The sequence below is a fragment of the Lactuca sativa genome, chromosome 3, assembly GCF_002870075.4.
Source record: "Lactuca sativa cultivar Salinas chromosome 3, Lsat_Salinas_v11, whole genome shotgun sequence".
Lineage (NCBI taxonomy): Eukaryota > Viridiplantae > Streptophyta > Magnoliopsida > Asterales > Asteraceae > Lactuca > Lactuca sativa.
Window position 1 is genome coordinate 205,310,494 of NC_056625.2, and position 14,041 is coordinate 205,324,534.

General features: G+C 36.2%; 1 protein-coding gene across 1 annotated transcript; it reads left to right on the forward strand.

The window, feature by feature from the left end:
* Positions 1–9,734: 9,734 nt before the first annotated feature.
* On the forward strand, positions 9,735–12,734 carry LOC111893230 (uncharacterized). The gene is made up of 3 exons (XM_023889297.3): positions 9,735–9,894; positions 10,401–11,149; positions 11,359–12,734. Exons 2-3 carry the CDS (start codon positions 10,424–10,426, stop codon positions 12,595–12,597), a joined length of 1,965 nt encoding a protein of 654 aa, XP_023745065.1. The 5' UTR covers positions 9,735–9,894; positions 10,401–10,423; the 3' UTR covers positions 12,598–12,734.
* Positions 12,735–14,041: the final 1,307 nt, after the last annotated feature.

The following is a 14,041-nucleotide window of genomic DNA, read 5'->3' on the forward strand; positions in this document are numbered from 1 at the left end:
TTCAAAGTGGATGAACAAGGAAAACATTTGTTTCCACATAACTCTGACTCGACACATCACTTCCACCACCGATGTTGGTACCAGCCAGATATGTCACCAACGCGGTGAAATTGGGCACCTTAAGAAGGATTGTCCGATAATGAAGAACTCTGGCGCAGATGGAAAGATACTAAGGATCACTGCCGCAGGAGAGACTACCCCAGACCCTCGTTAAAGTATCTAAGGCGTTCGTTGTAAGAGACTCATAAACTGTTTAAAACTAGTGCAACTTGAGTCTTATCTTTTTCGATATCCCGTCAGTTAAGGGACCCTCGTGATGCGTATACTTATCTTTTGTAGTATACCTAGTTCACAGCAATAGACTTGTAGTAAATCTATAGTACTGTAACTCTGTTAAAAGTTACACTGTTGGGTTTTGTCTGTAATGCCTTTATGATCAGGTCTAATGTCTTTATTTCCATGCGAGTCCAATATTATCATACAACTAGAGTCCACTCGATCCTCAAATACCAGTTCGTGCGTACATCTCTTTCTCCGTAAACGTCTTTCTAGCGAGGCCGTCATTTCAGAACTCTAAAGTACTCATGCATAGAGTACCTCATGCTTCTTATCCTTTCCAAAGAAACCTCAGCAAACCTCCCCAGAGTACCACTCATACATTACGTCAAGTTCAATCCAAAGATCCGTATGGTTGATCTATCACGGAAGAATGTATACACAAGGGTGGTATATAATCAAGGTTCTACAGGTTTAGAATTGATGATTCCACTTTAACTTCTTTTCCTCGTTGGGATGTGAGCTTAAAGAAGAATCATTTATTCGACTACCTCTTCAATTTTAATTATATACGACTCGTATACACGAGACTGTGATTGATGCACCATGTATGAATTCTAATATGAACTTCTGGACGGAGACTGCCCAAGACTACGAGTAATCGCATTGTCATGCGAACAAACTTAGAACCTAGTACGACTCCTGTAACCAGATCACCCTACAGTTTAACACCTACAGAGATACAGGAATAGTCCGAACAACTTAGCAAACTACTCAGAAATAGAAATGGGAAGACCAGGCTTCTCACCCTGGAGAGCTCTGGTCTTATTCTTCAAGGAGATAGATGGATTGTTTCGTAAGTCCATCGACTTTAGAGACCTCGACAAGATTTCCATTAGAAATCATTACCCACTTCCTCGCATAGATGAGTCGGTTGATCAACAGCAAGGAACTATTTACCTTTCAGAAATAGACCTGAGATCCGAATATCACCGGTTACAAGTGTTACTGAAGGATGTACCGAGGAAAATCTTCCAAACTCGATGCGGACGCTATGAGTCCATAGTGATACCCCTCGGATAAGACCAATACACCTGTAGTATTCATAAACTTAATGAATAGGGTATTCCATCCTTACCGGGATCAGTTCATCATGATCCTTGCAAATGACCTACTTATCTACCTTTGTAGTAAGAATGAGAATAAAAGCATCCACGACCCAGCTTACCCTGCGAAATCAGTAACGCATGTTTTACCCTCCACGTCTCGAACTTGAAAAAGTATCCGTCCGTCGAGACACTTGTAATCCCACTCGACGAGATCGGGTCCAACGATAGCCTCACCTTCGTGGATGAACCGTAGTGACCATAGACCGAGAGGTCATGCGAACGAATCAGAGTCGCTTCCCATTAGTGAAGGTTCGCTGGAATGCCAACCGAGGACCTGAATTCACTTGGGAGCGCGAGAATCAATCAATTAGGAAGTATCCCCACTTCTTGTCTCGATTATTCATGCCTACTCCTTTACCTAAATCCTAATTTTGGTATGAAATTCCTTCTAATGGGGGGATGATGTGACAACCCGAAATTTCTATTCTTTACAACCCTTCACTTCAATAGAAGTCAGAACAGTTTCTGCTAATTTTCAAGCTTTTTGGAATAAGTTTGAGTATTTTAGGATTAGGACTTTAGGAGAAATCATGAGAGAGGATGCCCTAGGGTTTATTGTGCATCATTAAAGTTCCAAAAACTCCAAGAGTTTGGAGTTTACGACCCAAATGGATTTTGGATTGTAAACCCTAATAACTATATATATGGCACTTAGCCATTTTTCACACTTTTTCACTTTTCAAGAGCAAAACTCAAATCCTCTCAAGTAGCATCCGGATTTTTCCTTCTTGATCTTCAACTTGTAAGTCTTCCTAGCCCTAATAAGTTGATATCTACCTTAATCTAGTGATCTAACACACTTCCATCCATGAAATCATTCCAAAAGTGTAGATCTTGAAGTTTCACCAAGAACACCAAGAACACACACTAGTGTTCTTGGACTTTTAGCACCTTTTCAAGCCTCTATCTTGTAAGTACTTCTATCCGAGAGTATCTTATGGCTTGTTACACTTCCATATATCAAGAAATCACACAAGAAACACCAAGATCAAGGTGTTTACGGTCCAAGATGTTCTTGGACTGTAAACCCTAAAAAGGGTGCCAAAGTGTGCTCTTGTCCCTCCTAAGCCTTGGAAACTTGCTTGGATCCCTTCCTTGATTAGTTAAGGGCTTGAAAACATCAAAAGACCATAAACCATAGGGGTTTACGACCGTAAACCCAAAGGAAAATGGTCTAAGGAACGTAGACTTCATTTAGGAGTGAAATGGTGCCTTAATCCCTTCCATAGGCTTATACTTCAAGTGGAAATGCTTCTAAGGACTTATAGAGCTTCAAAACAACACATGGTCAAAGAAGCATGAGTTTACGATCGTAAACTCAATGAGTTATGGTCATAAAACCGTAAACTCAATGGGTTATGGTCACAAAAACCGTAAACTCAAATGAAGGGTTCCCTTGACCCCTAAACTCAATAGCAATGTCCTACAACACTTAGATGCAATCCTTAGGACTTATAGCACTTATATAAGGTGTTTTGCATGTCTTAGGATGTCTTAACTTGGTTAATTAGTTGTTTAATGACTAATTGAATACATATATGTGTTATTATATGTTAATAAGGATCCTTGTGGTGCTCAAGTCTTCACTTGACACTTAGCATCCTATTCAGTCCGCTCATCCAAACCACTCACTGCAGGTGAGTTCATACCCCCTTAATCAATATTTTAAATGTTTTTAAATGCTTTTATGGGGGGGGGAATACAAATTGAATCATGCTAGTTATTATATCAATCACATGTGATTAATAAGTAGCATACAAATGGATTTACTACTCTTTTAGCTATTTTACCAGACAAATCACTTCAAATGCTTTTCCAAAATGTTTTTACTTGTTTAAAACTCTTTATCAAACTGTCTTACATACTGAATGTTTCTTTTCAAACTCTGTTACAGTTGTGTTTCAAACAAAGGTTTCCTTATACTTTAAACTGTTCTTATCAAACAAACTGCTTTCAAATCGTTTTACAAACTGACACCAAGTCATCCTTTCTTAGTTACTAAACTTTTCAATGGTTTTACAAAACTTCTTTTATACTTTTATATTGTCAAATGCATGCCTATGTATGTATAGTTATATAAAAAATGTTTAAAGGACTTAGGAAGGCTAACTCGCTTTATCTCCTTTTCCTCGTTGGGGTGTGGCTTTAGGGCATCGGTTATCCATCCGAAGGTCGTCTAAATATTAGTTATATATTATGTATACATATATATACATAAAATTTCTATCAGTCAGTTCAATACCCTTGGGTAGCAAGGGTATATGTTCATGTTCATACGTACAGGTCATATTACTAGTAAACTACGATAGGCGTAGTTTAGGAAGTTACTAATACTATTACTAGAACAAAGAATCATACAATGAGTCAGTTCATTCATGAATCAATACTTGCTAGATAGAGAGAACACACAATACAACTAGTACACACAGTTCATTACAATACAGGCTAGACAGAGAAAGAACACACAATACAGCTAGCACATACATTACATATATACATTAATACAGTTATGTGAGCCACTAAACGGGGCATGGCACTACTTGACATGACCGTTTTTGTATCCAGAATCTCCTTAATTGGGGAGCGTATGAGTTTGTGTATAGATCTATACTGGATTGACTATCCTACACCTTGCTGCTCGCTACAGTGGGACTTGCAAGTCTACGGGTGCCAAATGTCATTTCTTACAGCGTCTTACATCGTCGTTTTACTAGAGTCGGTAGCAGGATACAGGCCGATCACATGGTACTTTAGATTACAATTGGTTTAAGGTAGTTAGTACAGCAGTAGTTACTTATTACAATACTACAGTACTATAATATTTTTTCCATTACATTGACTTTGTGATAATTCACACGATGCACGGTAATGTAAAAGCTATGTTTTTGGTTAATGATAGTCGGATTTGGGAAAATACACACTCTTACAAGAGACACACACATATACTAGATGCCTTGGTAGAAGGCTACTTTTAGTAGGAAACATAGGGTTTTCTAGGAGGTTCAAAACATTTACATTCTTATACTTCATACTTACAAATACTTTCTTACAAATTAAGACACTAAAATACTTATGATCTCACCAGCTTTAAAGCTAATACTCTCTTTCAAAATAACTTGTATCCTCAGGTCAACGGTCGACAGGTACCGATGCAAGGTTTAGAGAAGATGGAGCTCGTTCAAGACTCATCTTTCATTTTGATTTATACTTTAGTGTCTATTAAACATGTCAGAACACACTTGTATTAAAATTATATTATTAATGCAATGGATGATGTTGTTGCTTGTTTACTACTAGTAATGTACGTGTATGACCGAAAGTATGCCTTTGCTACCCAAAGGAACTAACTGAGGGAACTTTTATTTCTATATATGTATACATGATATATAACTAATATTTAGATGACATTCGGACGAGTAACCGATGCCCTAAGGCCACATCCCAACGAGGAAAAGGAAATAAAGCGAGCTAGCCGTCCTAAGTCCTTTAAACATTACTTATATAACTATACATATCTAGGCTTGCATTTGACTATATAAAAGTATAAAAGAAGTTTTGTAAAACCTTTGAAAAGTTTAATAACTAAGAAATGATGACTTGATGTCAGTTTATAAAACGATTTGAAAGTAGTTTGTTTGATAAGATAGTTTTAGATATAAGGAAAACCTTTGTTTGAAACACATTTGTAACAGAGTTTGAAAGGAAAACATACAATATGTAAGACAGTTTGATAAAGAGTTTTAACATGTAAAACGGTTGAGAAAGTCATTTGATGTAAAACAACTAAACGTATTGAAAATCCATTTGTATGCTAGTTATTAATCACATGTGATGGATATAATAACTTGCATGATTCAACTTGTATTCCCCCCATAAAGCATTTATAAACAATTAAAAAGATTTAAAAGGTTAATTTAAGGGGTATAAACTCACCTACAGTGAGTGGATCGTATGGAAGTGTCAGACAAGTGTTTGGTGTCAAGTGAAGACTTAAACACACACAATGATCCTAATAAAATATAAAGACATATGTATATATACAATTAGTGATTTAAACACTAATTAGATAAGTATAAACATCCTAATGTGAGGAAAACAGTTTGGTCAAAGTGTTAGGAGGCTATTGGGTTGCAACAAAGGAGTGCAAGGCTTTGTAAGTGAGTTTATGGTCCATAAACCATACTTGTTGGAGTTTATGACCCAGGGGAGTTTACTCCTGGCCATAAACTCTCAAATTGGTCACTAAATGAGGCTTAAAGGTAAGGTATCTGATGTGGTTAAGTTTGTGAAGGCTTAAACAAGAGGCTAGGTGGGTTTAAGGCCCAAAATGGCCCTTATATGTGTTTACGGCCTGGGGACCACTTCCCCATGAGTTTACGGTCGTAAACTCATGGTATGAATTACCATTTCGTGTCTTGAAGTCCCTAGTTCAATGGTGTAAGGTTCTATGCTAAGTTCCAAGGCTTACTAAGGTGTTAGGGTGCCATTTGCACCACTAAAAGGGGTTTACGGCCTAAGAACATGTCTTGGCCGTAAACTCCTTGGATCAAGTGATTCTTTATGTTTTCTAAGCCCTAAACATGTTAAACCTAGTGTACAATGAGTTAGAACAAGAGTACTTTCAATCTAGGCGCTTGAATGGTCGTTTTTGGTCAAGAACACTAGTATATGTTATTGGTGTTCTTGGTGAAACTTGAAGATCTACAAAATGGAATGATATCACGGATGAAATCATGTAAGATTACTACTTCATGTAAGATATCAACTAGTTAGGACAATAAACTTACGAGATTTGAAGATCGGGGACGAAGATCGGGATGATAGTTGAGAGGATTTCAGCCAAAGGAAAGGGAGGAATAAACAAATGACCACCTTTTCATCATATAAGATGGAGTTTACGGCCCACTTGGAGTTTACAGCCGTAAACTCCCATGTGGTGGCCATGAACTCCTTTTAAAGGTGTTTAAGGTCATTTCTTTGAGCTATAATTTCAGCAGATAAACCCCGACACTTATCCCTTAAGTGTACAAGGCTCAGAACGCTCAAATAAACTCCTAATTGTGCTAAAAGATAACAGCAATGAGTTTGACTTTCAATGAAGTGTTTGACTGTACAGGGTAGAAATTTTCGGGTTGTCATAAATACAATAATGTAAAACCGACCTGTTGACGTCTGATCTTGATTGTGGAATAACTGCACAGATCGGACTCCTGTCCTTAAAGGTTTTTACTTCGCTTCTATTGGATGCAAGCAACAGAGTAAAACCCCAGGTTTTAATGCAGATCTATTGATTTTCCAACAACATTGGAAATCAATAAACACAAAGCGAATACTCAAAAACTAGAAGAAAATCGCAGAGAGAGGGAGAGAGCTCCGAATTTTCGTTCGTGAGTAATACGACTCCTAGGGAGCAGTATTTATAGGTGTCGAAACCTTAGAAGGCATGAAACGGGCCCTTATAGACCGGCCCCTAGACACCCTAAGGCGACGACTTGTTCTCTAAGCAAGTTGTTTCCTGATCCTTCCAGAACATCCCAACTTATCCTCCACGAAGTCAACGACGGTCGACCATTGACCAAATCGGTCAAACTGGCTTGACCCAAACTCGTCAAAAATAAAATCTCCTCAGCTCCCTCAACGACCGATGTGTCGTGTAAAGTGTAAAGTGTGCCTAAATCACGCACTTGCGGCGTCGACTATTACTAGGCTAAACTAGGCGTACGTGTGGGCTTGGCCCAGTCCTTTGATCCACTAAAGCCTTTGATGGCCTATCAAGGGAATAAATTTATAAACCCACAAAAGGATTTTTACTCCTACCAATGTGGGATACAAAGGAAATTACCAACTTGCAATTCATTTATATATATAAAGTTCCAACAATAAGAATAGTAGATAATACCATATACTAAGTTTAAACCTTTTAAATTTATAATCTTGTCTGTCTTATTTAGTTTTCTTATTAAATAAAGTTCAAGGTAAGTACTCAATTTTAAATTCAAGTTTAAATAATATTCAAAATAATTAATGAATATTTAGATTTATTTTTAATTAAATAATATTTCAAATTAATTACCAAATTTGAATATTCAAATTTAAACAATTAAGATTGTATTATAAAATAGAGGCTGATCCCCAGATTTTCAAAATCAGTCAAAATCCAGACAGACGATCTGCGTCGGCCATGGACGTGTCGTGTTTGTTGATTAACATGTTTCTTTTGTTTTTCGATTTTTTTACCAAGTTGTGCTATTAACTAAAACCAATTAGGCTCAGATACCATTGTTGATGATTTATTGCAACATGTACACTATCTAAAGGTAACAAAAACAATCTAAAAGATATACCTGGTACACATGCATCCTATCATCTAGGTTTTACTAGTTATAATAACATACCTTAAAATTTAACAAAAGTAAGAATTACTAACCTTAGAATTGCTTGCTTGAGATCTTGTGAGTGCTAGTTTTTTGCAAGGATGAATGATCCAATGTAACACCCCTCTAATGGAATCAGATCCACAACACCAAAAGCAAAAAATGATTAAACTGAAGTTACAGTTTATTTGAAAATCACCAAACCCTGGAAGAGAGGTTGTGATTTTCATCGAAGGAGAGAGAGAGAGAGACAGAGAGAGAGAGAGAGAGAGAGAGAGAAAGTCTAGATGATTTCTGAAAAGGGATTACTGACTCTGAGGTTTAACCCTAGCAATCTATTTATAGGTAGCAAGGGGAATTCTAAAATGATACAAAATCCTAGATTTATCTTTGTCTAAATTAAACATGTCATATCCATATACAAGGGATACCAAAACTGTCCATATGAAGCTTTCTAGAAGCTTTTTGAATTTTCAAATTAATCCTTTTGATTAATTAATATTCAGACTCTTTAATTGATTAAATCCTTCTTAATTAATTAACAAAATATTTTCTAATTAATTTATTAATTTATTAATAAATTATCGTAGTAATCTCAATTTCCTTATGTTATTTAAGTCACGTGATCAACCCAAAAGGACACTGCTATTATTAGATATATTAACAAAACAATTATTGACATTGGACACTATTTCTAACTGTTACAACTTAAGATATCTCCAAGAAGACCCACACTCGACTATTTCTTCTATATTTCTTCATTATGATCATGTTAACGAGATTTCGTAGGACCGAAAACCAGACTGATATATAAGAAACGGTTCCGGGTAAAGTGGGTCTAGAACCGGAAACCTAGAAACATCAAAATGGGTTGGATGGAGCCGGATAAAGTGGGTCTAGAACCGGAAAACCCGAGAAAACCGAATTTTTTTGGTATCCCAACTTTGGGGGACCGTAAGTCATTGAATATTAAACCAAAAATGACAAACTTATAGTCTAAAATCATGTACAAACTCTAAACTACACGTTGCAAAATAACCTGATGATAATTCGACTTCAAACGAATTAGATATGCATGTTTTAAAATTTTACAAAATACAAAAATAAAGCTGAAAAACAGAACATTTGCAGCTTTGATATCCCGACTTTGAGAGACTATAAATCAATGAATATGAAACAAAAAATGACAAATTAAAGTCTAAAATCATGTACAAACTTTATACTACACTTTGAAAAAAACCATATGCTATTCCGACTTCAAACGAATTAGATATGCATGTTTTAAAATTATCATAGAATACAAAAAAAGCCGAAAAACATAAAAATTTCAAACTTTGATATCCCGACTTTGAGAGACTGTAAGTCAATTGATTTAAACCAAAAATGACAAAATTATAGGTTAAAATCATGTAAACTACACTTTGAATCTGAAAAAACCTAATGTCAATTTGACTTCAAACGAATGAGATATGTATGTTTTAAAATTTTCACAGAAACCAGTTCCAGCCCCTAAAACCGGTTCCGATTCTTAAACCCGGTTTACCTGGATCCAAAGGAGCCGAAACCCGGATTACCTGAAACCCAGATAGAGTCATTCTTTGAACCCGGGACCCGGACCGGTTTTACATGTTCTGGCTCTAACGGTTTCGGTTCCGATTCTAAATCTCATCCGTACCCTCCTTTATAGTAGCATAAAGGTAGACTAAGAATTTCATTTAAAAAATCTGGAGAAGGAAAAAGCTGAAAGGAGACGAGACAAGTCGTAAGATAAAATATACTCTTTTATTAAATAGATAAAATACCTAAGATTATATCACTTCAAAAAAACATACACAACATAAATTAACTAAAAAAAAAACATATCCTTATTTTAATGCAATTTTGCGGACCATAAAAAAATAACACAAATGCCACGACAATGACATGGCGCGAGAACAAATACCAATTCTCATGATCCAAACAAACCATAGAAAGTTAGAAACTATCATTCATCGAAACTCTCCATTCTCTCGATTTTCACCCTTTCGTCTCTTCGCCATTTTGTCAAGCACTTCATCTGCAACAACTTTCTCCAGGTATCACCATCTTTAATCATTCCACTTTAATGGTTCTGAACAATTGAATCTTTCCTTATTCTGCTGTCGACACACATGCAGACACAAGCTTTACTCTTTTTCATCAAAATTGGGGTTTTTACTTCCTTACTTTTTAGCTTCCATCGAAGAAAAAATTCCAACTTTTGTGTTTATTGTTTAGTACATCGCTTTCCCCTTTTTGGATTGCGCTTTTACAGAACTCATGATTATTGAATCTCTAATGTTTGATTCTCTGATCCTAGTTAGTGTTCTCTTTAATCGATTTTTAAATTGTTTGTCATGTGATTCTTCTGTTCATACTCGTTAGGGCTTTAATTTATGTTACTTTTGCGTACGTTTCGACTGTTTGTAATTATGATTTGGAGTTACCTTTATGAGTTGTCATTATTTATCTCTGATATACGATATGGTGGTTAGCTTCACATGCTGTTTGTTCAATGTCTTTTTAAGCTCTCTAATTTAAAAGTTTTGCTACTTTTTTCCAGTTCAATTTCACCACTCTCGCTAGATGCCGCCGCCAACTTATTTCCCTCTCCGGTGGGAGAGCACCGGAGACCAGTGGTGGTACGCTTCCCCAATCGATTGGGCCGCCGCAAACGGCCACTACGACTTAGTCCGTGAGCTTCTCCGCCTCGACAGCAACCACCTAATCAAACTATCATCTCTCCGGCGAATCCGCCGCCTCGAGGTAGTCTGGGACGACGAAGAACAGTTCGACGACGTCGCCAAAAACCGTTCTTTTGTCGCCCAAAAACTCTTACACGAAGGAGACGCCAAAAGGGGGAAAAACTCACTCATTGGGTCTGGTTACGGAGGGTGGCTCCTGTACACCGCCGCCTCAGCCGGCGATTTCCCGTTTGTTCAAGAATTATTGCATAAAGATCCGCTTTTGGTGTTTGGGGAAGGGGAGTATGGGGTGACTGATGTATTATATGCTGCTGCGAGAGGTAAGAATACGGATGTTTTTAGGCTGATTTATGATTTTGCGATGTCTCCGAGGTTTATGGCCATGGGTGGTGGTAATGGTGGGAATTTGGAGGGAAATCTTGGGGGAATTCCGGCGGCTTACAAGGAGGAGATGAAGAATCGAGCTGTTCATGCGGTGGCTAGAGGTGGTAATTTGAATATTTTAATGGAGCTTCTTGGTGATATTGATGATAATCAGGTTTTGAGTTATAGAGATATTCAAGGGTCGACTATCTTGCATACAGCAGCTGGAAGAGGACAAGTTGAGGTATGAGTTTCTTTGTAAAATTGTGTATTAATTTAATACTTTTTAACACATCTATAGCAAATGATTTATTTAGTTATAATTGTCTAATAATATAATATATAAAAGCTAATAAGTACAAGGGTATTTTTGAAAATTTATATAAGGTTATAATTAGGTAGATTTTCGAAAAAAAAATAAATTAATGTACGTTGCTATTTCTTGATGTTTAGGTGGTGAAATATCTTGTCTCTACATATGAAATGATAAACTCCACAGACAAACAAGGCAATACACCTCTCCACATAGCCGCTTCCCGTGGTCAAATATCAGTAGTTGACTTTTTAGTCAAATCCTCTCCATCTTCCATACATTCAAAAAACAATTCCGGCGAGACATTCCTCCACGCGGCGGTGACCGGATTCCAAACTCCAACATTCCGGCGACTCGACCGCCAGATCGTTCTCATGAAGCAATTAGTCTCCTCAAAAGCCTTCAACATTGAAGAAATCATAAATAATACAGATAACGAAGGAAGAACCGCGCTTCATTTAGCAATCCATGGCAACATCGATGTCAATCTGGTGGAATTGCTCATGATGGTTGGAATGATTAATGTCAATAAACGTGACAATCACGGATTGACACCTCTCGATCTTTTAAAACAACGGCCCGTGTCTCCGTCATCGGAATCGCTAAAACGACACCTCATTTCTGCCGGAGCAATTCTCGGGAATCATGATTACACCGCTAGGAAGATTCTTGCTTCCCATTTGAGAAAAGGAAGCGCCGGTGGTAGCCCCGGAACGGCGTTTACCGTTTCCGATTCCGAAATCTTCTTGCTTTCCGGTACCGAGAGTGTGGCCACACCGGTGTTGACCGAACCGAGTTCGGAATCGAAGATTCCGAATGTTGTCGACGTTCCAAGCAAGAAGAAACACAAAGGGATAAAGAGATTCCTTCGGTGGACGAAACCGAGAAAAGCCGAAGAGAAACCGGAACTGGAATTACCGATTCCACTCCGGCAACGGTACTCTAAACCGGCGTCGGTGTCAGTGTCGGTGTCGCCGCCGAACAACAAGCGGACGCTAGCGGCTCGGAGTAATCTTCCGAGTCCGACCGCGAAGAAGAAGCTTGCTTCAGGATTGGTGAATGGAGTTATGCAAGCGATGCCGAATGTGAACCGGAGATCGCGGTCTAATTCCTTCTCGAGGTCGTCAGCTTCTTCTCATGCTTCACACACCGGAATCGGATTCGGAAGCGGAAGCGGAATTGAGTTTCCGGGCGGGTCTAGCTCGAATCAGATGTATGATGATGGGTTTGTGAGTAAAGAACATGGGGTTGTGAATAGGAGGTCGTCAGTGAATCAATACTTTTGTTTTGGTGCACCAAAGTTACCGATGGAAACGGGTGGTTCGGAACAAGAGAGGGAGGATGAGATTTATGATCGTTATGTTTTATCTACTGCTTAAGAGAATTACGAGGTTAAATAAAAAATGTAAAAGTCTTTAACTTTATATGGTTGTTTTTTAGTGGTAAATTATGTATGTTTAGCTTCGAATATGTCAAACTTTGTTTAAAGTTCAAATCCGATATTATTTATAAGGAATTTGGGCCTCGTTTGGGGTTAATGGGCTTTGGCATTTGGTTTTTAGCCCAAAGTGAGGGTTTTGGGTTGGGTTATTTACGGAATAGACCTGCCTAGGCCCAAAGAGTTTAGGCCACTTGGCAAGCATATTTCTCTACAAAACACATTATAAGCCCATGTTAGAATGTTCATATGCACAAATATTGCTAAATATCAGACATCAGGTAGTTACCTAGCAATCAATTTAGCTACATTAAACAAGAAGCACTAACCTGGTGGGAGTCTAGTATCGTTAATGAAATTACCAATTCTTGTTCTTTTATATTGATTATTCTGTTATCGTTCATCGCTAATAAAGTGATATTCGCATCATGTTCAACGGATTTTTTTTTTTGAGTTCTATATATATATATATATATATATATATATATATATATATATATATATATATATATATATATATATATATATATATATATATATATATATATATATATATATAATTTACTAGGTGTGAGGCCCATGTATTACACGGGTTGATTTAAAAAAAATTTAAACATTAAATTAAAGTGTAAATAGAAAATATTTTTAATTTACAACTTTAAAATAAGAAATGAATAAACGTATTTATTGCAATTTAATATCATATATATATGATATTTAATACTTTACATGTATAGTATATGACTTTAATTTTAAAAATTGAAACAAACCAAAAATTGACAAGTGGATAATATTTATTTCAAAAATACCACAAAATGACAAGTGTCAAAACACATGAGAGATTGACATGTGGCAAAAAAACCTTCATTTATTAAGGAGGATATATATATAAAAAGATTGATTGGAACTTGTTGTCAAATTGGAACTTCACTAATTTAGTTCACGTTAATTGGAATGTGTGCATGAGTTTTATATTTCAATATTTAATTAATGAACTTCGCTATAATATATGTAAAAGTATAAGAATTTTATATGGAACTGTGAAAATTATGTTTATAAAATTAATTAAAATTTCATAGTAAAATCTTCAAATTATTAATCAAATATTTTAAATAAATTATTAATTAAGATATATTTTTAGTTATATAAAATTATAATCGTTGATTTAAATAAATACTTGAAACTATCACCTTATAATATATATTAATTTTATTTTATTTTTTATTCTAATGTTATTAATTTAATGTAATTAAAGTGAAAATTTTAAAATTTAAAATTTAAAATGGAGAATTAATACGGGTAACACGTGATATGATAGATGACATATAATATTAATATAGATTGTTAATATTGTGACACTAATAAATATATTCATTTATTATAAT